Source organism: Eucyclogobius newberryi, unplaced genomic scaffold (genome assembly GCF_026437365.1).
Source record: "Eucyclogobius newberryi isolate DKJ021-1_F unplaced genomic scaffold, fEucNew1.0.hap1 SCAF_12, whole genome shotgun sequence".
Lineage (NCBI taxonomy): Eukaryota > Metazoa > Chordata > Actinopteri > Gobiiformes > Gobiidae > Eucyclogobius > Eucyclogobius newberryi.
The window spans coordinates 22,344,507-22,365,844 of record NW_027315746.1 but is presented as its reverse complement, the minus strand read 5'-3'; the positions used below and the strand labels follow the sequence as shown (position 1 = coordinate 22,365,844).

The 21,338-nt window shown below is 38.5% G+C and overlaps 4 protein-coding genes and 1 long non-coding RNA gene across 5 annotated transcripts; 1 reads left to right on the top strand and 4 right to left on the bottom strand.

Moving 5' to 3' along the window:
* Nucleotides 1-493: 493 nt before the first annotated feature.
* elovl1a (ELOVL fatty acid elongase 1a) lies at nucleotides 494-4,905 on the bottom strand. Its single transcript, XM_072441473.1, has 8 exons — nucleotides 4,619-4,905; nucleotides 3,956-4,047; nucleotides 3,689-3,879; nucleotides 3,533-3,613; nucleotides 2,330-2,386; nucleotides 2,152-2,257; nucleotides 1,276-1,415; nucleotides 494-1,195 (listed from the first exon to the last, which is right to left on the bottom strand). Exons 2-8 carry the CDS (start codon nucleotides 4,014-4,016, stop codon nucleotides 890-892), a joined length of 942 nt encoding a protein of 313 aa, XP_072297574.1. The 5' UTR covers nucleotides 4,017-4,047; nucleotides 4,619-4,905; the 3' UTR covers nucleotides 494-889.
* Nucleotides 4,906-7,648: 2,743 nt separating this feature from the next.
* On the bottom strand, nucleotides 7,649-9,396 carry LOC140355744 (uncharacterized). The gene is made up of 3 exons (XR_011926019.1): nucleotides 9,324-9,396; nucleotides 8,492-8,614; nucleotides 7,649-8,258 (listed from the first exon to the last, which is right to left on the bottom strand). It is a non-coding gene; the product is annotated as an uncharacterized lncRNA (long non-coding RNA).
* A 1,124-nt stretch (nucleotides 9,397-10,520) lies between these two features.
* Nucleotides 10,521-15,414, top strand: bokb (BCL2 family apoptosis regulator BOK b). The gene is made up of 4 exons (XM_072441470.1): nucleotides 10,521-10,780; nucleotides 10,955-11,083; nucleotides 14,243-14,406; nucleotides 14,513-15,414. The coding sequence occupies exons 1-4, from the start codon at nucleotides 10,558-10,560 to the stop codon at nucleotides 14,636-14,638; spliced, it is 642 nt and encodes a 213-aa protein (XP_072297571.1). The 5' UTR covers nucleotides 10,521-10,557; the 3' UTR covers nucleotides 14,639-15,414.
* Nucleotides 15,415-15,503: 89 nt separating this feature from the next.
* thap4 (THAP domain containing 4) lies at nucleotides 15,504-17,904 on the bottom strand. Its single transcript, XM_072441471.1, has 5 exons — nucleotides 17,732-17,904; nucleotides 16,965-17,118; nucleotides 16,124-16,233; nucleotides 15,930-16,033; nucleotides 15,504-15,840 (listed from the first exon to the last, which is right to left on the bottom strand). Exons 1-5 carry the CDS (start codon nucleotides 17,754-17,756, stop codon nucleotides 15,724-15,726), a joined length of 510 nt encoding a protein of 169 aa, XP_072297572.1. The 5' UTR covers nucleotides 17,757-17,904; the 3' UTR covers nucleotides 15,504-15,723.
* A 279-nt stretch (nucleotides 17,905-18,183) lies between these two features.
* On the bottom strand, nucleotides 18,184-20,505 carry agxtb (alanine--glyoxylate and serine--pyruvate aminotransferase b). The gene is made up of 11 exons (XM_072441469.1): nucleotides 20,193-20,505; nucleotides 19,824-20,016; nucleotides 19,659-19,723; nucleotides 19,484-19,584; nucleotides 19,329-19,399; nucleotides 19,164-19,248; nucleotides 18,999-19,097; nucleotides 18,858-18,927; nucleotides 18,690-18,785; nucleotides 18,482-18,610; nucleotides 18,184-18,380 (listed from the first exon to the last, which is right to left on the bottom strand). Exons 1-11 carry the CDS (start codon nucleotides 20,454-20,456, stop codon nucleotides 18,273-18,275), a joined length of 1,281 nt encoding a protein of 426 aa, XP_072297570.1. The 5' UTR covers nucleotides 20,457-20,505; the 3' UTR covers nucleotides 18,184-18,272.
* Between the last annotated feature and the right edge of the window lie 833 nt (nucleotides 20,506-21,338).

Here is a 21,338-nt window from a genome sequence, read left to right as displayed (position 1 = left end):
ATGTTTTACATTTTAAGTTTTATTTAAAAAATGGCCAACATTCTTCTTCTGTGGAGGGAAAAAGTCTGTTTTATTCACTTTATTTGTGCTTTTATTCTCAAACTTTGGAAAAGCAGCAACATCTGAGAAGAACAGGGCAGTTCTTGACACAACCAAATCTCAAACAAAGAAATTAATGTCTGAATGTTGACCACTGCACCAATGTGTTAAACGTGTGCCGTGTTGTACCGTGGAGTGTCTGAGTGAGGACGCTGCACAAACTCCAAAGGACTATCGATTAATTATTACTTTTCCACGAACCATGGGTCTGACACATGGGTCTAACTTTGTAGGAGCAGGTTGAGACTTTACAGAGTTATAGGTTTGAGACAGACTCGCTGTTCTGTGATTTGTTTAAAGCCCTCAATTGACTAAAGTCCCTAGCGCATGCCCTTCGAGGATTCGAAGCTGTGCCAAAATGCTCATTTCAATACGGCCATCACTAGTTTAAACATTTTACAAATCAAAATGAAAAAAGTTTTATTTCAAAAGATAAATAAACACATTTACTATCAAACTCGTGTTAACACTTTGGTCATTCATTTAGTATTTACATGTGGTATACTTCAGTGGAAATTGTGCAATTCTCCAAAACATCTTTAAAGTTAAAGATAAGTTTAAAGAGTTTAAATTGGAGCAAAGCACCAGTCTTAAGTGACCATAACAGTTACATACACCAAAGAAAATTGGCCACAAGAATGCCATTCACATACTCCAAGTGTGTGTACTTTCAAAGGCAGTCCAGGCTTGCATGGACACAGGGTGGCTGTGTAATTTGTGTGCAGCAACAGAGTCCTTGGCAGTGTTAAGTATGACTGTCCTAAATAAGTTAAAATGCAGAGTCTTCAGGTTAAATTTCCTTTACTTTGGCCATTAATATGTTTCCGTTGATGTGGTTGGGAGCATGTCCGTTACTCATGTGGTTACCATTGGCCACAACCGTCATGGTGTCTTTGGTTGATCCATTCAGCTTTTTAGTGCTCTCTGAGGCTGCAAGCCGTTTTCCCTTGTAAGTTTTCATCCAAAAGTGAGAGAAGAGGACAAAAAAGAGGACGCCGTACATCAAGATGACATGAATCCACAAGGGAACCTGGTAGTCACATTTTTCCAAAAAGTAGTACTGGCTGATGTGTACGGACACCATAATAAACTGAGTCTGTCAAGAAAAATGTAACAAAATAGATATCAGTGGTTTAAGGTCAATTTGAAAATGTACAAACATGAACTATGACATACAAGCTGGATGGCAGTCATATACTTCTTCCACCACAGGTATTTCTGAAAGCGAGGGCCGGCAGCAGATAGTCCATAGTAGAAATACATGACGACATGGACGGCAGAATTCACCATGGCATGAAAAGACCCCATTCCTCCACCTGAAAGAGACATTTTAATGCATTTTTATGTGAAAAATAAAATACAAATGGCTTGACCAACATTGCTTTGCAAAATTGACAGTTCAGAATAAAACTAGGACTAGGTTAGTATGAACCAGGTATGGACCAGGACTATCCCAGAATGGAACCAGAACTAAACCAGGTACAAAACAGCTCTAAACTAGTAAACAATAGAAAATATAAATGTTTTAATATTTGGTAGATGGACCATTAGGTTGTTTGGAGGGCCTGAAAAGGCCTGGAGGGAAGAGGAAGGGGCAATCTCAGGAGCCAAGGGCATTTAAAAAACAAATCTTTTTAATAGGTTCACACAAATACATTGCAGTTCTGCAGTAGAGGTGATTTATTTAATTTGCCATAGAATGCCATGAAGATAATCACATAATAAGTATGATACATTCTTTCAATATAATTAGTGCAAACAGCAATGAGATTCAAATATGATTTAAACGTATGAAATGCACATGCATACAAAACACTTGTACGAAGATATTTAAAACATTCATTCTTAAATTAAAAAGAGAGATCCTGATCCAAAGGTTTGAGTGTGTCACATGTCACTGCGCTCACAGCTGATTAAAACTAAATCGAGTGACAGAAAACTGAGTTTGCTAAAACTAAACCCGAACTTAAACTAAACCGGCTTCTAGCAACAGGCCCCTGGCGTTTCATGTTCTGACATCATGCATGTTTAAATTGTATGTATGCTGCTTACCAGGAGTAAGACCGACGCCCCACCACCAACTCCAGGGCATAACGGAGTGGTGAAAAACATGGAGAAATGTAATCTGGTTTTGTTTCTTTCTTAGCACAAAGAACACCTGAAATGTAACAAAGACATTTACCACAAATGAACAGTTGCAATGTTGGCATACAACTGACTCATTACTTACCGTGTCCAGAAGTTCAATGTATTTAGAAATAAAAAACAGCCATGCTACTCGAACCATCTAAGAAAGCAAAACAAAACACATTTAGAATATATGCAGCATCGGGAAATGGCATTGGATGCTTCAGTTTTTCTAGCACTAAAAAGGTGCCATTTAAATGATTCTTTCATCTAATGAAAATACAATAACCCAAGTAACCCACACTTGCCAATCAGCCCAGAGAAATGACAAAGAAAAAGTGTTGATCTTATGACAAAAGGAAGGTGCAAAAAGGGATGAAAAAGAAAACTCCAGCTGAACTCTATCTGCTTTATCTGCATGGGTGATAAGAGAATTTCTAAAATTCAGAATGTGAGAGCTTAAAGGCCCAGAATGTCATGTTTTATGTGGAAGAAAGTGTCAAAAACCACATATTAGGAATGTGTGTCCAGATTGTCAAAACAGAAGGGGTCTGCTTTCCTTACCGTCAAACTGCATTACATTATCATTTATGGACATTTTGATTTCTTTGCATCTGTGGCTTGCCAAGACTTTGACCAATATCTGGCAAAAAATGATTTTGGTGGCACCAATGGCAAAAATGACTAAATGACCAGTGTATGATCTGGTATAGTATCATCTATTTGTTAAGGGGATAAATATATGCACTTTAAATCCAAAATAAAATTTAAAAAAAAGGTGCACTAAAGGCCAATTCATACTTAAAAAAGCAAGAAGTTTGTGCACCTAAAATAAGAACAAAGTTCATTTCGGCTCTGGTATTCATAAGTCACCAGAGGCACTGCAGCCGACCCCGCCCCCGCTGATCCCCAACAACTGTTTCCATGCTGTTGCTATGGAGATTATTGTCACAAGACAGCTCAGTTGATATAATTTAGCCAAACACAACCTACTTGACGGACAGCCCTGTGGAACAAAGTTCTGCTCAGCTGCGGAAATGGCTGAACAAAGGCTGTACACAATGACGTCATGTTGTTCTAACTGCCCGAGGGGCACAAACAAACTGCTCGCTTCTTATGAAGTATGTATTTGGCATAAGTCTAACAGGACATCCTCCACCCATTTGTTTCTATAGAAACGTTACTGCTTTGCTTGGAATGTATCAATGTAAAATTTTGCTTTCATCCAATTATGGGAGTTTTTAAACCTCAGTGTCCCTTTAAGTGGATCAGAGACATAGTTAATCATGTGTTGCTAAAGCCATACCCTGAGGCTTTCTGGGCTGGTGGACGTGTCAATCAGGTCACATCTCCATGTAAATGTTGTAGCCCATCCTGACATCAAGAACTAAGAGTGGAAAAAAGGTTAATAAACATTGACATATTTTATTTTGTTATTGTTATTGTGGGTTTGGAAACACACCTCATACACAATGAAGCCATTAAATAAAACCATGGCTAGATTGTAGATCACCATAGCTGCATTCAATCGTAATGCTTTGCGGTTGGCCATGAATTGTGGCCCGGCGTACACAGAGAAGAAGACATAGGTCAGCAGTATAACAGTCATATCTATAGGACTCGGCATTAAAGGTAAGTCCCGGATCCGGACATCTACAAACAAAACCAGAGGTGTAAACATAAACAATGAAAGTTTTATGTAATTCCACACATGAATTAAACTACTCACCTAATTTTTCATAAACGTAATCGTTGATAAATAAAACGCTTGATGCAATTTGCCGCGACATGTTGACAGCTTTTTTCTGTCCCTGTATTAGCCTGAATTAAAAAGAAAATACATTTACAATTCAATTATAAAACAGATCTAAATACGTTGGTCTTTTCTGGACAGGTGAGCACACAGGAACCTCACCATCTGCTTTTCGCACTGAATAAACAGTGGACAGCTGTACATTTGCATTGAACCTCATTGATACAAGTTTCTACCATGATTAAAACATTTAAGTACACTTTGAACATGAACAAATTAATACTAGGGGGTTATTGCTAATTTTTTGGATGCTTATGCTATGTGTGTACTCATCCATCACAGATAATCCAATGAATCAACATGTGCCTCTGAGAAGTTGTGAAATATCTGTCGGTTTAAAACAATGAAATATTCTCATGCTGACTAATAGAGCTTGTCAAACAGGTGAGGCAGAGATCATGGGCCATATGCCCAGCCTAACTGATGAGCACGGGCCACCGCAGCAGAGGGAAACTAATGTCTACACTACACGACATAAGAAAAGGCCTAGAAAACCTGTCTGTACAGTAAAGCATAGATACCCAAATTCACTAGTTTCTGTGAAAGAGACTGAAGTTTTTCAGTTATACATGGACTTACCTCCTGAACCTCTCTCTCTGGATCTATCAGAGAACTGCTGCACCGCCAGGCCAAGGAGAACGGAGTCTGTATCCAAGTACCAGTTAAACGAGTCCAGAGTCCACACATTCAAATCAAAGCTCCAGCAGTCTTCAGAATGGAAGGACAAAGATGATAAGATACTTGTAAACAGTGACGGAGCAAAGGGATGGAGAGAGGGAAAGCTGAGAGATGGACGAGTAACAATGAATGACTGACTAAAGGCATTCAGCGCAATTTAAATCCCAAGAAATTACTAGAACTCTTGCTGGTTTCACAACCACACCCTGTTTCATGGCTGGCTCCACCCTCTCATTCCGACTTTGCTGCCTCTCATTGGACTGGCAGTTCAGTGAATGGGATGGGATCAGAGAGGTTTTTGCCCTGGTTAAAGCAACCCTAACCCCAGTATTTAATAAAACCAATCTATGTATCTCTGTAAAGTTGTTTTTAACATTATCTTTTTTTCTTCTTCTTTTTTCCCCCCCTGTTTGAGGGCCTCAGTTTGAACAGTTTACAAAGGCCTTGTGAAGCTAACCCAGTGTAACCAACTATGCACATTTATATTGATAATGTGTTATTAAGAGCAAAGTTGAATTGACACAAGTTGTCATCCTCCCACAAACGTCACTTTTCACCCAGCCCTTCCTGTCCAGTGGTACGAGGGCTGGGCCTGCTATGCCAAGCTCTTCGGTCTTCGCTCTTCTCTCTGGTTTTACCTGTTTGCCAAGAGCCAGTGATGATGATGGGTGTGTGTTTTGGAGTCTCCCAAACGTGTGCGTAACATCGAGCGCTTGGCTGGAATGAAAGGAATCTGTACAGCAGAACAAAGAGAGAAGAATTAAAAGTTTGAGCACCTTGATATAAGTTAAAGTACACAAATGAAAAGATAGCTCTGTCTGACACCTATGTTAGCAACGCCCTTTTCTTTGAATCAGAATCTGAAAACAAAAAAATTCAAAAACATAAGAACTTGTTTGGTGGTTCGATGCAACGCAAAACAATAAAACAATGAACAATAAATAAGTTATAACAATAAGCAATCAGATTAAAATAAATAAAAACAATAGAATAAAAAATTAAAATCGGCTTAATATGTACACAAATTTACAGTTATACAGATATACAGATGTAGTGCAGAAAGTTACCAGTGCAGTGAGAGATAAAATTATGGTTAACGTGACAGTGATTAAGAAGTGTTCATGAGTCCAACGTCCACACATATAATATAAAATACATCTAAATAATGTGGTGTGCGTGTGTTTGTCATTGTATATACATGCCACAGTCAGGTGTTGTCCCAGATACCATTACTTATTACTGAATTTGTAAGACAATCTTGTTTATTGTATGCAAACTGACAACATTGTTTTAGTCCAATCCCCCAGAAAATGTCAGCCAATAATGTTCTGCTGACATCCTCGTGGTTTTCAATTAACCAATTCAATAATTTAAGACAGGAATTTTGCTGAAACAGGAAGAAAAAAAACAGCCTTCAGTTTTGACCTCTAGAATTTCTTCTTTCCTGCCGAAAAGCCCAGATTCACATGACACTACATTTGGCAGTAGTGTCCCCTATGTTTTATTCCCCAAGAATATAATAAATATGTTTAAATTTAATCAAATTAAAGACAAACATTTAACCAATAAAATGAAAAATAAAAATAGGATGGGCTCAGAATGTGAGCGAGTTTCGTCAACAGAAAATATGTTGAGGCTAAAGATAAAACAGCGACACCATGTGGCCAAATATACGCATGGTCTGGATAGTTTATATGCACTTTGTGGCATATCAAAGTTAATTTTATTTTTATAGTTTTATAAAGGGGAAAGTCTCAACTAATTAAATGTATTCTATAGGCAATAAAATCCGCAGGCCTATTCCACAAGCAAGCCTATGTGTCTGATTATCTTGTGGACCTAGCCTAATGAATCTTTTTGTTCACTCTGTTTTTTAATTTTAAGAATGTATCTCCCACCAAGAGGCAGTTACCTACCTGACTGAGTATGGCTTGTACTCAGAACATCTATATTTGTCTGCTGAGGATTAGAAGCGACACTTTTGGCACCGGAACGCTTCACTTCTTAGCCCACATAAACTCTGCTGAAGGCTTCACTGCAAAAGGCGACTGCTAAGATCTGCCTCTGCGCAAAATGTAGGGGAATTAGCCCACTTCTAGGGATTTGTAGGCAAAATTTTGGCTCAAAGGAAGTTAAATTGTCTACCAACCACACCTTCTGCGAACACGTAAAGACTGTTCGCCATAAACGTGCTTGGATCAAGCCCCCGGAAGCCAAGATGGCCGCCATTGAAACCTATGGAGCGTGCTCATTGGCGCATGGTTCCAAAAAAGCTTTTTAGTTCCGCATTACTTCCCGAACACTGTCTCATTTGCGCCCACTTTTGTGACGCCATAAGGCTTTGGCGTCGGGAGCGCGCACGTCACAGCAGCGTGAAAGACTCAGAAGTCAACACAGACTTTTGGAATAGTCTGTTTACGTAACGTATAATGATGGATTGTTATATCCATCTATAAATATACATGTATCATGTTGTAAAGGTCTGATATTTAAGAGAATTATAAAGAAGTGTTAAGATAAAAAGTCTGGTTTAATGACAATAAATTACATTTAGAGGTGTAATAACGTCCTCATCATTTTCTGTAGTTTTTGGTTTGGGCATATATTTTGTTAACTTTTCAGTTATTTATTTACATAATATGATTTGGCCAATATGCTTTTTTTTAATAAAATGAGAAGAAATATAAAATATAATCATCAATTCTGTTACATAATTGAGTTAAGCAGTATTTAATTATATTCACTTTTTCCTTTTGTGTCATGTCAATCTTTAATAAATACAAAACACATTTGTTTATTAATGTATTTAATAAGAATAATGAACATGAATGAACTTGTTCAATAAATGCAAATCTGATTATAACTACAAATGATAAATTGATTTTAGCCACAGTTTTAGTTGAGTTTTAAAGCTACAATGTGGGAGTCCCTTATTAAGGAGTTTTGGAGTCTGTGTACTGTTTATTATTATCATCATTAATAGAATCAGAAAAGGTTTATTGCCATTGTCAAAGAACAGAATTCACAAACAGTGGAACTTGCTTTGGTGATTCAGTGCAACATAAAAATAGTAACAATGATAAAACAACCTGTATAAGTCAAATAGAACATACTGAATAAGATAAGATATTCCTTTATTGTCCACACATGGGGAGATTTCGTTGTTGCAACACAGTAGATACAGAGGAAAAGGACAGAAAACTTATAGGAAGTTTAAAAAACACTCTTAATAGATCGATCTTAATAGAAGAACTCTTATAAACAAAAACTCCTATAGACAGAACCTCTCATTTCTTAATAAGGAATGGAGGGGGAAAATAGAGATAAAAATAAAATAAAAACAGCTAGCATAAGACAAGATAATACTAATAATAATGGTAAAATAAACACTCTTTTTTCATCAGTTATATGCACATGAATGTGACATTATTGCGTTAAATACTGAATATCTCAGTATTTAACAAGACTTTGTTTCCATGGCTACGCAGTCTTCTGATGAAAAGGACTTCAGTAAACTCTTCCGTTCAGCTCCATCGTTTGACTGAGGGACAAACAGAACATGTCACAGCTTTAGATTATACAAGTCATATAACATACACTTAATATGTTTGTCCTGAAGCTGTTTTACAGACACATGTGACACAGCAGTGTCTCTTTTGAAGAACAATTATCATTTAGTTTTTTTGGTCATAACAAAACAGACATTTTATAAATTCAAAGTACTGATTCTACACTGTTTACTTTTAGTCGAGGCACAAGTTAATATTAAAATACCTTTTGCTTTGGAGTCGTCAGGAGTTTACTTGAGATGACTCTGTGTCTGCAGTGACCTGCAGTGACCTGTAGTGACCTGTAGAGCTCTGGACAGCACAGACAGACCAAACTCACTGGTCAGCACTGAAGATGAGAAAGATACTCATTAGAAAATTGATATATTATGCACATTTAACAGAGAAAAGCTGGAATATGTTATTGACAGATTTACATTTCGCTCTGTAACACAAAAGTTCCTCTTTTCACATTAATGTTTAAAGCTAGAACCAAGTCATTTACTTTTGCATAAGTTTAAACCTTAGAAGTTAGAACATAACTGACATGTTTGCTAAATCTCTACATATTCCATAGAAGTAAATCCATGACATTCCTATAGAAAACAAGCGTGTGCTTTGCTGTTTAAACACTTCATTATGAAATATGTAATAAAACCTCAAATGTCGTCTTATCAGCCCTGTGAGAACACGACTGTCACTTTTAAATACGTTTACATTTATATATGTAAGATATGACCCATTTCAGCAGGTTGTATTTGAATTATTTGTAGTTTTTGATTGCACATCATACAAACATCACTTTATTTCCCCTTCTTTCTCTAGTTTTCCTTCATCTGTGCTTAACCTTTTGTCTCTTAGAACATTTAGTAGGAGAAATAATGAGTTATTTATTTGCAGAAGTCATGAGCCATCACGACGTGTCGTTCCAATGCATCTTTGTGTAGCTAAACGTTAGCTAAACGTTAGCTTGTGTTAGTTTGTGTTTACTTGTGTTGACTGTGTAATCGTTGTAACGATGTGTGAAACGTGAGGAATGACATACAAACTCAACTTACGTGTATCGTGGTCTCGTCTGGTCACTTTCTTCTGTTTGTGTTTAGTTTCCGTCACATGTTCTCCGGAGGCTCGTTCATGAGGGTTACGTGCGCGCTCGGTGCGCGTACACCGTTCTCCGGGAGGTTAAAAAAATATTTTTAAAGTATTTTAGAAACAGTCAAAGAGTGAAATTCCTTCTATTTTATTTTTAGACTACAAACAATTTAGCATGTTTGGTAATTTTAGAGGCCGAACTCTTGAAATGATCCGACCAAAAGGCTGCATTCTACGGAGTGGCCACTACTCAATTTGGAGCCAGAGGCAGAAGGGGCGTACCCTATCCAGATATTATAATAGATCCATGGCTTGGATTCAGTTTAAGGAGCGCTTCATGCGCGCTGAGGTGATGTGTCTGGACACTAACTCCACCTCCGCTGATGGCCCCGAGCTGTAAAACAAACCCACCCAGTGGGCGTCAAAGGGAAGGTGGACCAACAGGTGGGCGTGCTCCCGCTGCGTCTTACGCGCCTTTAGATCGCGACTGCTTAAACTGAGAAGTACACGCGCTGTGGCGCTGCCAGGGCCAAACTTTACAATGCTGGAATGCTGATGGAATACAGGCGCCACGGCGGGGAAGTACGATTATAGGAGCATTCACCTCCCTGAACATGAAGACCGTCCACCAGCACCATCCCTGAAGCCTACGTGGGAACATGAAGGTAAGTGATGATTTTTCAAGCCCCACTAACTCTTCTTCAACATCTTATGTTCATATTTTGACTCTGAGCCGATATGAGTGCATTTTGCATGACGCTCAGAAAGTGTATCAATATTTTTGATTCTCTCACACAACAACAACAACAACAACAACAACAACAACAACAACAACAACAACAACAACAACAACAACAACAACAACAACAACAACAACAACAACAACAACAACAACAACAATCTTATATAAGTTTAGTCCGTTAGACATAGACAATGTTGGTCTGGCCATACACCTGTTTAGTATGTTTGATGGTAAAATGCTATCTAAAAGCATTATTTTTGTGTGACTACATTTAATTTATCATTTCTTTTGCTAAATAGCCTACCATATTTCTGTGAGAATGATTAAAAACTGATCATATAATTTGAATGGTCCAGTCTGATGTTCTTGATGCCAACTGAAGCATGCTGCTCTCTCCCACAGGTGCATTATTGTCCCATCCACTGAGATTTAACTCCAGAGGTCCACATCGCTCTGACATGGACGTCCTGTGGCGTTCTACTGGCTTTGCTGCAGAGGTTCTCGACGTGTTTGATCGCTCACTGACTGATAAAGAACTGGTGTCACAGTCTAAAGCCCTGTGCAAGGACTACATCATTTCAAGACTTAACCAAAATGGACTTGGATGGTCGAAAACGGAGCTCAATTTCTCCTGTTCAAATGGATCTGTCTGTGATGTATCAGTGGTGCTTCTCTGCCTTGGTAAGTGAGACAAAGGCACAGCGTTATCTTACTTTTATCTTTTTAAGTAGTGTGCTAACTTGAGTGACATGACCGATTTATCTCTACTAATGCTACCAGACATTCTGCACTGCACTCTTTGTTTGACCATGAACATTGTTGCCGTCTTCTGTTTCATCCTCATCTGTTACCCAGGTGACGAGCTGGAGTGTATACAGCCCAGTTTGTACAGAAATGTGGCGCGGCAGCTGAACATTTCTGTTGCCATGGAGAACATGGTTTCCGATGCCTTTATTGGTGTGGCCACAGAGATTTTCTCCACAGGTTGGTGCAGATGACAAACCTTTGTATTTATGTATTTGGCCCGGACAAAATAATGATATCTAATATAATATCTAATGCTAATTTGATAACAGTGTTAATAGGACCATGCAATTAATCTGAAACAAAACCGTGAGGGAATTTATTGCATATCACAACTATTGGCTTTTTTGAATCGTCAGAAGTAGGTGTCTGAATGTGTCTAACTAGTTCATACTCTCAAATCCGTTTGCACATTGTTGATATTCACAAACACACATTAGAGGCGCAGGCTCAGCTTTAGAACCGCTTCAGATGGCGAAGTGGAACTTGTGCGACCGCCCCAAGCTCAGCTGCTTTCAGCTCTTATTTCCAGGTTGACAAGACATAAAAAACTTGCAGAAAGGGCTCATTTTTGCTTTTACAATATACCCGTATTTTCCGGACTATAAGTCGCACCAGAGTATAAGTTGCACCAGCCCAAAAATGCATAGAGAAGGAAAAATATATAAAAGTTGCACTGGAGTATGAAATGCGGTTGCAAGTGTGAAAATAACAAATAATATCACATATAAGTCGCTCCGGAGTACAAGTATAAGTATATAAATATAAGTATAAGCACCCCAGCCAAAACTATGAAAAAAGGTGCGTCTTATTGTGCGGAAAATACGGTAGTCTTTGGGGCAAAACAAAAACACTTACTCGTTGGTTTAAAAGGTTAGGGGTACCACAGCTTTCAGAGGAGTCAAAATGGTTTATTTTGGGTTAAATGGCACAGGAATAAAAGCATTTGTTTGTTGTTTTGAGAAGCGATTTATTTTCTAAAGTTTGTCTTGTTGATGTTCATGAGCTAAGCCCTTTTGTTTGTTTTGAATGAAATGGCAAATTGTGACCAGTCAATATGAGGAACAATTATATGATTTAATTATTTTGCTTTATTGGTGTGAATTTTAAATTCAAAATAAGGATTAAATTGTTTTACTAGATGCAACGTTATTTTAAATAGCCTTGACCAATTTGCCGGCCAATGGGAACAGCACTGCTTCCAACTATACAAAGATATGTAGTAGGGTCGGGTATTGCCTAGTACAAGCATGTCCAAACTAGGGCCCTGGGGCCAAATGCGGCCCTCGAACCAATTTTTGTTGGCCCTCCAGCTTCCTGCTATGTTGGCCCAAACAACAAAAAGTAGTACTTTTTACTGTGAAATTGGGAAGATTCAGGCATATTGATGTTATACCAATCTAATATTAATATTCTAGGTCTAATTAAAAGTGTGGAGGCTCATCGCAATTATGTCAAATGCAACATTTCGAATGATTCACTTTGTCATTCAACTATTTCGACATTGTCAAGTTGTTTGTGGCCTTCTGCCCCGTTTAAGTTTCAAAATGCGGCCCTTGGTGAAAAAAGTTTGGACGCCCCTGGCCTAGTACCTCACGATACAATACGTATTCCGATTCAGGGACCATGATACGATACGGATCTCGATGCAGCGAACTTGATACGATACACGTCCCGATTCATGATATACCTTAAAAAGGGTGTTAAAAGTTTACTAAAATTATGTTTTTTAAGTAGAATAACCAAAGACATTAGAATTCCTGTCCTCAGTATCAGAATACACCTGTCTTATGATGAAGTCACATTTTCAGCTCCTCAGATTCGATCTTGATGCAGCTCAGAAGTGTAGATCTCAGAAATTTCTAATGACTTCATGTTGTTTAAAAGTATCACGATACACATCGATACATGTATTGCCAAGAAGTCCATCACTATATATCACGATATCGATATATTGAGCACAGCCCTAATATGTAGTAGGCTATAGCTGAAATTATATCTAATTTAACACACCAATATCTGCAATTATTTGAGTAACATAGCATCCTCTAAAAAAACAAAATAATATCTTATGTATAAAATAACCCTGACTTCTATAACATGTTAAATGCACATCATATTTCTCAGTGTTAGTGCTTTTGAACTTGTTAAATATGAACAGAATCCTACAAATAATACATAAATCACAAATGTAATTGTAATTGCACTACTTAATTAGATTTTTAGTTTAAATGTTTTGTCTTCTCGTTCAGCCCGACCGCGTACACAGACAGTCTGCTCTCCAAGTGGACTCCTTTTTGAGGTTTAAAATAGTCTGGAAAGAATGAGATGTAGCCCATTGACTTGATGAAAAGATAAAATGGAAGCCGTCCTGCTATAATGTCCATGTTCGGCGTGCAGTTGTGCTTGTTTAGACGTCACAGGGATGTTGTTTTTAGACACAGCGTGGGATTCCACAGAACGAAAACAAAGCGTTCAACTTGGACTGCCCGGCCTTATGTGGTGGTTAAAGTGGATATAAATAGAAAGCACTGGATGATTTGTTTTACTTGCAATCTAAAATAGCTTTGAAGTCGATGTAAGGGCTCATACAATGTCAAGGAATGATACACTGTAAAAAAAAAAACAAATGTGGGAGAAATGTACGATAAAACCTTTTTTTTTGGATGAATGAGCGATCACATTGAACAAGGAAAATCCATCATATTTGCGTTTGTGTTGCCTGAGCTATAGTTTGTTTCTGCTCCATTCATCTTCCCTTTATCCTTGACAATCTTTAGTCTATTTTTGTCTTTCTTCCGAGCAGGGAGTGAGACATGACTCTTTTTAGCCTCTTCGGACAGTTAATCTCTCTTTAAGCTTTAACCTCAGACAGCGAGAGCAAGGCCTGAAAGAGGTTAATGCCATTAGGCCGGCCACTGCATCATCCACGGTCATTATAACAATCCGTTTTGGTCTCTAATGCTACGTGGAACTATCCGGATGATCCCAATTACCAGTGTACGTGGGATTCAGGTTAGTTTCACCCGCTTAAATGGTGCTATTGAGTTTTATGGCACCGAATGTGAAACAGTTTTCCTAACGTGCGTCACAACCACCTACACACGGGAAGGCAAGTCTGGTCAGGTTCAATTTAACTGCAGCATTATGTGTCTTATCAGTCACTTAAACACACATGCATTGGTTTGTTGACTTTAATCTGGTATTTATGGCTTATTTTTAGCGCAAGGAACAATGATGGCAAAAGGTCAGGTCACATACTGTATATATCAGTAGAGTTGGACCTGGCTTAAAGATGTGAATATTCTTGTTATTGATGATCATTAATTCTCATTCCAGGTATAACATGGGGAAAGGTCGTGGCCATGTATGCTGTAGCAGGTGCTTTGGCAGTGGACTGTGTCAGACAAGGTCATGTGACTAGTGTTCATGTCATCGTGGAAAGTCTAGGCCAGTTTGTTCGCAAGTACCTGGTTCAGTGGCTGAAGCGCCGTGGAGGATGGGTGAGTACGCATATGATTTTATTTATTCATTTACAAACACGGCACTTAGAAGTAGAGTACCGTTTCACACAAGTTAAACAATCATTGTTTTTTTTTTTTTACCCAGACTGAGATCGCGAAATGTGTGGTGAGAAAAGACTTTATTCCCGAGAACCACTGGATGTCTTCTGTTCTAGACTCTTTGAAATACTTCCTCACGTCAGTATATGTTTACATCATGAAAGAGCAATGAAGACCACCGGAGCCAGTGTTTGCTGAGACTGGTTTCTCAGTAAATATATGGCTGAAGGCTTGTTCTGCTGCTGAATCATTGACGACTGTTTCATCAGCAACCATTACGCTCAAGCTGCCAGGTATTGCTTTTCATCCAAAGAGTAATACTGACTCATCACATCCAGTTGCTATTCGATCCATCTGTGTCCGGGCTGTTATCAGAGCAGTGAGTCTTTGTTGCTTGGGCTTGTTGTAAAGTATGGAGGGCATTAGTCCCACACTGATCAACTTTTCACACTTCTATACTTTCTTTGCTTCAGCGTAGGAGAGCTGCCAAGACATTGGAAGTTATGCATGGGATGTGATCAGGTTGGATGAGTTCAACATCGCTGTGTGAAGGCTCCATGTGACAGTTAGTTGTGCCAAGTGTGTGCAACATAAGGTGTTTTATATCTGTTGAGGACTGTGCACCAGCTTTTAACTAAACCAAACATGCACTTATGCTGGTACACGGCCTTTTTGAGGCAGGGGAAATTGACTAATTACGAGTCAGGGTTTATTGGTACAATTTACCAGCCAATTTTTTCTTGTAAATAGTATTTATGGATTTTTTGTTTTTGTTTTCCAAACTTTTAATGTTATTGTGCAGTAAATAACTGCAGAATATAGAGCCAGCATCAAGGGCTCGTCAGAATGATTGTGCAGTTTGCCTGAGTGATGATGCATTCTTTTAATTTATAACTGTGTGTATATATTCTACAATAAACCATTTCAATTTATGCAGCATTCAATTCAATTTTTAATTCCTCAAACAATAATAAAAAAAAAAAAACTTCCGGGCCCAAATTACAGTAACAGAGCATTTATATATATTTACAGGTCCTTTTCATATTTATATTTCAGTGAAAGCCAAACACATGATTAACATACACCTTTAGTTAAATAATATACCAGCTGCCGTGAGTTCCAGCTTGACCAACATAGAAATAATACAGCAACAATTCCGAAACTTCAAGAAACAACCACTAGTGTAGTTGTAAAGGAAATACATTTGACGCTGGTCATTGCAAGTTATCTGAGGCCAATATGTGCCAGGTTGTTGGCTCAGGATGTTCGCTGATAAGTGATGTGCAAGTGCTGCGTCAATGGCTGGTTGGTTGTCGCCATAGAAACTGTCTGTTCCAACTTTCCATCCGGCCGTAGACGAAACACTCTAGAAATCTGACGGATGAAAACAAGCATCTGATGTTATTGCAGATGTCTAATATAGTGCGTTTTGTTGTAGGAAATATCATTCAAAAGGAGTTAACCTGCTGCACGCTGGGTTCTTTGGCAAAAGAGATCCTGCCCAAAGCACAGCTCTGCAGGGTCAGTTGCTTATCTGTGAGATCGCCCTCTTCGATGTCAACCAAACCTGTATATTGGTACAAATATCTTATTATTCAATCTACATATCTATGTTGGCATAAATGCATATTTGCCAATGCTTTATATAAATAAATACCTGAATTTTGTGCATTTATAAATGCCACATGGTTTGTTCCAGGTTTGATGCGTATGAAGCCAGTCTCCCGGTGAAGAGGCTTCTGCGTTTCCACTTGAAAAGCATTAAACCTGCATCAGGATTTTAAAGAGTGGTAGATCATTACAACACAAACATGCAACAAACAATGTAAAGTGCATAGGTCTGGATTATGGGGTCTGCACTGGACTGGCTCTCCTTTCACTTTGGCTTGGTTTAGCGCCCCCTATCTATTTGGATGACTATCTTGTAGTAATAAACAAGCTTCCACAAGGTGAACACGTTTTATCTTTCAAATCAAATATTTTATTATGATTCATTACATGTCAATATTTTACAACTACAACCTTTACTTTTTCTTAACTTCATTAAATTTTTTATGGGGATTTAATATATATTCATGGATGAAGAATAAGAGCGTGGCGACACCAAGTAATGTCTAATTGATTGAATATTGACATTAAATCAATTCACCATGGTAATACACGTGGCTACATTAAACCATGAACATATGACGATTAATATTCATAATCATATAATTTCATATGAGAAAATTAAGGATAGTATGTGGTTGATGGACATAGTCATAATTAATGTCAGTTTAGTTCCACTAAAAATATTTCCAAATTATTGATAAGTGACATTATGAACTGGTAAAATTTTATTAAAAATGTGTTTATTCAGCTTGTAGCAGCAGTAATTATTTCTACAAAGTAATCATCCAATTAAACATGAAGCTTGAAAAAGAGCCAAAGGGCCCCTGGTGCAGCCCCCGAGTGAACCAAGTCACTCAAATCTGCAGATGTAATATTGTATAACTCACATAAAGTTTATGATTGGCTGTCCAACATGAGTGAAGTGCAGTGTCTCTGTGTAATAGAAAGGCTTTATATTTGGGAAGGTGCCCTCTCCAGGCTCAGCCGACTTCCAAGTCCCCAGCAGCCATTCAAGAGGAGCCACAGCGGCGTTCAGGGGCCCTGGGAATAAACAGCTCATAATACTGTAAGAACACAGTAGGGTTTGCCACACTCATTTTAACCGGTATACTGCTACTTCTAATGAAAATAAATGAAACCATACCCAACAAATCAAATTCAAGACATTAGAATTTGACACTAGGAGGTACTGGGCTTGAGGCGATATATTTTTAGACAGTAGATGGCGCTTTTGTTCACACATGACTTATGTAAATCTCCCATCAGTGCTTTTCTGTCATGGATCTATTATATTATCTGCTCGGATCAATGTCGAAATTCTTCTAGATTGTGTCAGGATTAACCTACCGATTTGTTGAGAAACAGATAAAAGCAACGATCATATATGAAGCAGTGACTCATCATTAATCTTTTTTCAACGTAACCCTCAGGCAAACAATTCCTTCCTGATTTGAAGGTTTTCAAAACACATTTGACTTGAATTGCTTAAAATGAAACCTGAAACTGACATTAACGCTGCTGACCCTACCACTTTGCATTTTGCGCTGCAACGTTAACGTTAGTTTAGCTCAAATGAAAATGAAAACTAAACACAGCCATGCTGCCTGTGCTCTTCAATAAGGAAGTATAAAACTGCTTTTAGATGTCAACTCACCAGTGTTACTTACGGGACAGGTCATGATTAAATGAGCAGCAGAATGTGGCGCTTCTCCCGCAGATCCAAGGACACTCACCGAGTGAGTTTGATAAGTGAGTGACCTGAGATGAACTGTGACGTAGGTTGCAGATTGCACTGTGGAATCTTGGGAAATGTAGTGTGAAATAACAATGTATGTGAATTCTGTCAATTCATGACTTATTTAGTCAAGTTGAGAAAAAATCAAATGTATTCATTTCAAAGCATTCTGAGCACGCAAACACGGGTTTAGGCTTTCAAACTATGATTTCTGAGCCATGTTTATTTGCTTTCCTTCTTTTTACAAAAAAAATATATTTTTCTTGCCCAAAGGCTTTATTTGACAAGACAGTGGTTACATGAAAGAGGGTATAGACAAAGTCAAATGTTCATGGGCCAGAGGTGACCCCACAACACTGTGGTGGTATAAACCACGCATGTGCAACACTCTTAACCACTGCACCACATACAAGCACTCTTTATTGTTCTAAAAAGTAATCAGCACATGTGAGTCAGTCCTTCAGGCCTTGCTCTTTTTACAGTTCTTGAGAGCGTCTGCTAGAGCGTGCAGTGCCATGTCAGCTTTATACTTCTCACAGTTGTATCCCATTAGTCCTATTCGCATCACCTAATAAGGAATGATACATTAGAGAACTGCATGTGAAACAACAGTGCTTTAAGCAATAAACATATAATAGAATTTAAGTAGAAAAATGAAACAAAACACACCATGCCAATGGATGGCCCCAGTCCCCCAGTCATCTCTATATTGTGGTTTTTCATTATGTACATCAGCATCTCCCTCCAGTCATAGCCTTCAGGGATTGCAATAGTTGTAACCGAGGGAAGCCTCAAGTCCTGCAATGCATCCAATCAGCTATCTTATCTCTTTTATGACATGATTACCATTTTTAAAACCACATGTTTTTATGCCTACCCTGTCAGGGATAAAGAGCTTGAGACCCAAGCCTTCCAGGCCTCTGTAAAGATATGCTGCCAACTCCTTGTGTTTCTTCCATGATGCCTCCAGACCCTGGTGGGACAATACTTTTTCTTTTTAACATCAAATGTGAATCAGTCTTAAAGTTTTGCCTGTGCTACTTACACTTTCAGCCAAAATTGCCAGACTCTCTCTAAGGGCAAAAAAGCCAGACACTGGACCGGTGTGGTGATATCTAAAGGTGAAGCCACATTAGAAAAGGTCATGTTTTTTCCACAGTATTGTTTCTTGCAGCTGAACACTTACACTCTGGCTGGTTTTCCATCACAGCCCCAATAATTAGACAAATGTGTCATGTCAAAGAGGTAGGACACTGGTTTGGTTTTTCTGTTAAACATCTTCTGACTGCATGAATTAAATTAGTAAATGAAATGTTGTTGTAAAAAATGTCTTATTGGAACAGGAGCTTACCAGGCTCTTTCGTTAAAAGAAATTGGTGCTGTTCCTGGTGGTGCATTCAGTGCCTTTTGGGAACCCGTGTACAGAATGTCAATGTCTAAAAGAAAAAAAACACAAATATATCACACTTTGTAATAATGATTGTTTGTTTAACTGTTCATTTTGCATTTATATTACTTTGCTGGTCCATAAAAATTGGTGCTGCTCCAAGTGAAGCAACTGTATCCACGAGGAAGAGGCAATCATGTCTAGGATTATATATGCATTTAGCAAATATATCATATAACAACATATACAAAAGCATGCAGGCTATATTTGTTGAATAATCCTACTTTCTGCAGATATCACCAATACCATCCATTGGATGGCAGAGTCCAGCTGAAGATTCCCCGTGTGTGAGAAAAAACAAGACAGGCTTGTGTTTCTCAATAACCTAAGAAGAAAAGCAAAAGATTGATCCAAGCTATGTTTTTAACAAACCATACCCATCTGAGAAATTGTGCCAACCTGCTCTATTTCTTTATTGGAGAAATATCCCCCAGGAGACTTAACCATTCTGTGCACATTGGCACCTATAAAGAAAGAAAAAGAAAACGTTAGTTGTCTTTGCTTTGGCTTGTTCAATTCAGTTGCATCTATGTTGACTCTGTGCGTAAATGTGCGTATACTTACCCATTCTTTCTGCTATTTCGGCCACACGCTCTCCCCATATCCCGTTAACGGCAACAAGTACGTTTTCCCCGGGCTCCACTGTGTTGAACACTGCGCATTCCATAGCCGCGTGTCCGGAGCCACTCATGGCTATGGTCATATTGTTTTCTGTCTGGAATGCATACTGTATCCCCTTCTTAATGTCGTTCATAATCTACAAAGACAAAAAAAAAAAAAGATAAGATATATATATATATATATATATATATATATATATATATCCAACTCATTCAACTTATCATTTTTTTTTTTTTTTTTTTTTTGAGACAAAAGTTTTTGATTGTAAATGTTCTACATTGACAAAAGACACTATATAAAATAAAGTCATACCTCATACATTTCTGGGTGCAAGTGACCAATGATCGGCCTTCCACCTGCAGCTAAAACTCTAGGAGGTACGTTTGACGGTCCTGGTCCAAAGAGGTGCCGCAGGGGGGCTTCGAGAGGCCGGAGCATACAGGCTGGAGGCGGCACAGTGACAGAGGACATTGGCCGCTCCTGGCGCTGTGCCACAGGCGCGCTCCTCGCCACCAAACAGCCCTCCAGGCTCTGGTGCGCGAGCTGCGCGCTGCGGCGGAACAAGGCGCGCTGCATCTCGACAGATTTCCTCGGACACCTGAGCTCCACAATCAGGAACACACGACTGAGTGGGACGGGACTGTTTTGGTGGAAGTTTTAAACAAACAGGTCTTTGACCCTTGGGCTGGCGCAGATGTGCGTCACAAGGGGCAAAATGGTTATCAACGTAGTTTCAGGCCTCCCCGAAGTTGTGAGACAAGCCCCCAAATCCAAGCTAAAAACTCTTTTGTTTAGCCGCACCTATGACTGACATAATTTGACCTGGTTTTTAATATTTTAAAATAATTTATTTTTATTCTTTACTTTACTCTGATGCACATTGTTTTACATTTGTATAAACTGCATTGGGTTTTTACTTTATTACTTTTTTAAAATTTGTGTTTTAAACACTGTAAAGCACTTTGAATTGTGCTTTGTAAATAAATTTGATTTGATGTTACATAATTTAAATCTTTTGGATCAGATAATGTTGGTTTATTCACGTTTATTCAACAATAGCAAGTGTATTTGCCAAAGAGGCATACTTTAGAGATTAGACTATTGTTACAAATAACACATTTATAAAACATTCATTTATTAAGGCTGGAACATATAACATTTTGTCACAGGTCAATCTGAGAAACTTGACCTTTGAACTTTTTAAACTGTGTTGGATCAGACAGGACTTGTGCTTATCAGCTCAGAACCAGTTCAGGTCAGTTTACCTGTGCTTTATTGATTTTTTTGCTAAAGTAACAGAGAGGTGTCTCCTCTCCAACAGCCAATCTGCTTCTTTCCAAGGGAAAAGATGACGTCACATTGACACCCACCACAAGCTCACGTAAGAGGTTTGTTTACAACCATGCATCAAACTTGCCTCAGTCAACTTTAAAACGCTGGAACAATAGGTCGTATGTG

Bases quoted from the DNA above. Each gene is read 5' to 3' on its own strand.
- elovl1a (XM_072441473.1), bottom strand. From the start codon at position 4,016: ATGTCGCGGCAAATTGCATCAAGCGTTTTATTTATCAACGATTACGTT. The intron at 3,880-3,955 runs GTGAGTAGTTTA...TTTTGTTTGTAG, and splicing joins TTACGTTTATGAAAAATTAG to ATGTCCGGATCCGGGACTTA. The intron at 2,387-3,532 runs GTATGGCTTTAG...TTGCTTTCTTAG, and splicing joins CCAGCCCAGAAAGCCTCAGG to ATGGTTCGAGTAGCATGGCT.
- bokb (XM_072441470.1), top strand. From the start codon at position 10,558: ATGGACGTCCTGTGGCGTTCTACTGGCTTTGCTGCAGAGGTTCTCGAC. The intron at 11,084-14,242 runs GTTGGTGCAGAT...TTCTCATTCCAG, and splicing joins CACAGAGATTTTCTCCACAG to GTATAACATGGGGAAAGGTC. The intron at 14,407-14,512 runs GTGAGTACGCAT...TTTTTTACCCAG, and splicing joins TGAAGCGCCGTGGAGGATGG to ACTGAGATCGCGAAATGTGT.
- thap4 (XM_072441471.1), bottom strand. From the start codon at position 17,756: ATGACCTGTCCCGTAAGTAACACTG. The intron at 16,234-16,964 runs GTGAGTTATACA...ATCCTGATGCAG, and splicing joins CAGCCAATCATAAACTTTAT to GTTTAATGCTTTTCAAGTGG. The intron at 15,841-15,929 runs GTTAACTCCTTT...TTCATCCGTCAG, and splicing joins AAGAACCCAGCGTGCAGCAG to ATTTCTAGAGTGTTTCGTCT.
- agxtb (XM_072441469.1), bottom strand. From the start codon at position 20,456: ATGCAGCGCGCCTTGTTCCGCCGCAGCGCGCAGCTCGCGCACCAGAGC. The intron at 20,017-20,192 runs GTATGACTTTAT...TTGTCTTTGTAG, and splicing joins TGCACCCAGAAATGTATGAG to ATTATGAACGACATTAAGAA. The intron at 19,724-19,823 runs GTAAGTATACGC...CTTTCTTTATAG, and splicing joins CGAAATAGCAGAAAGAATGG to GTGCCAATGTGCACAGAATG.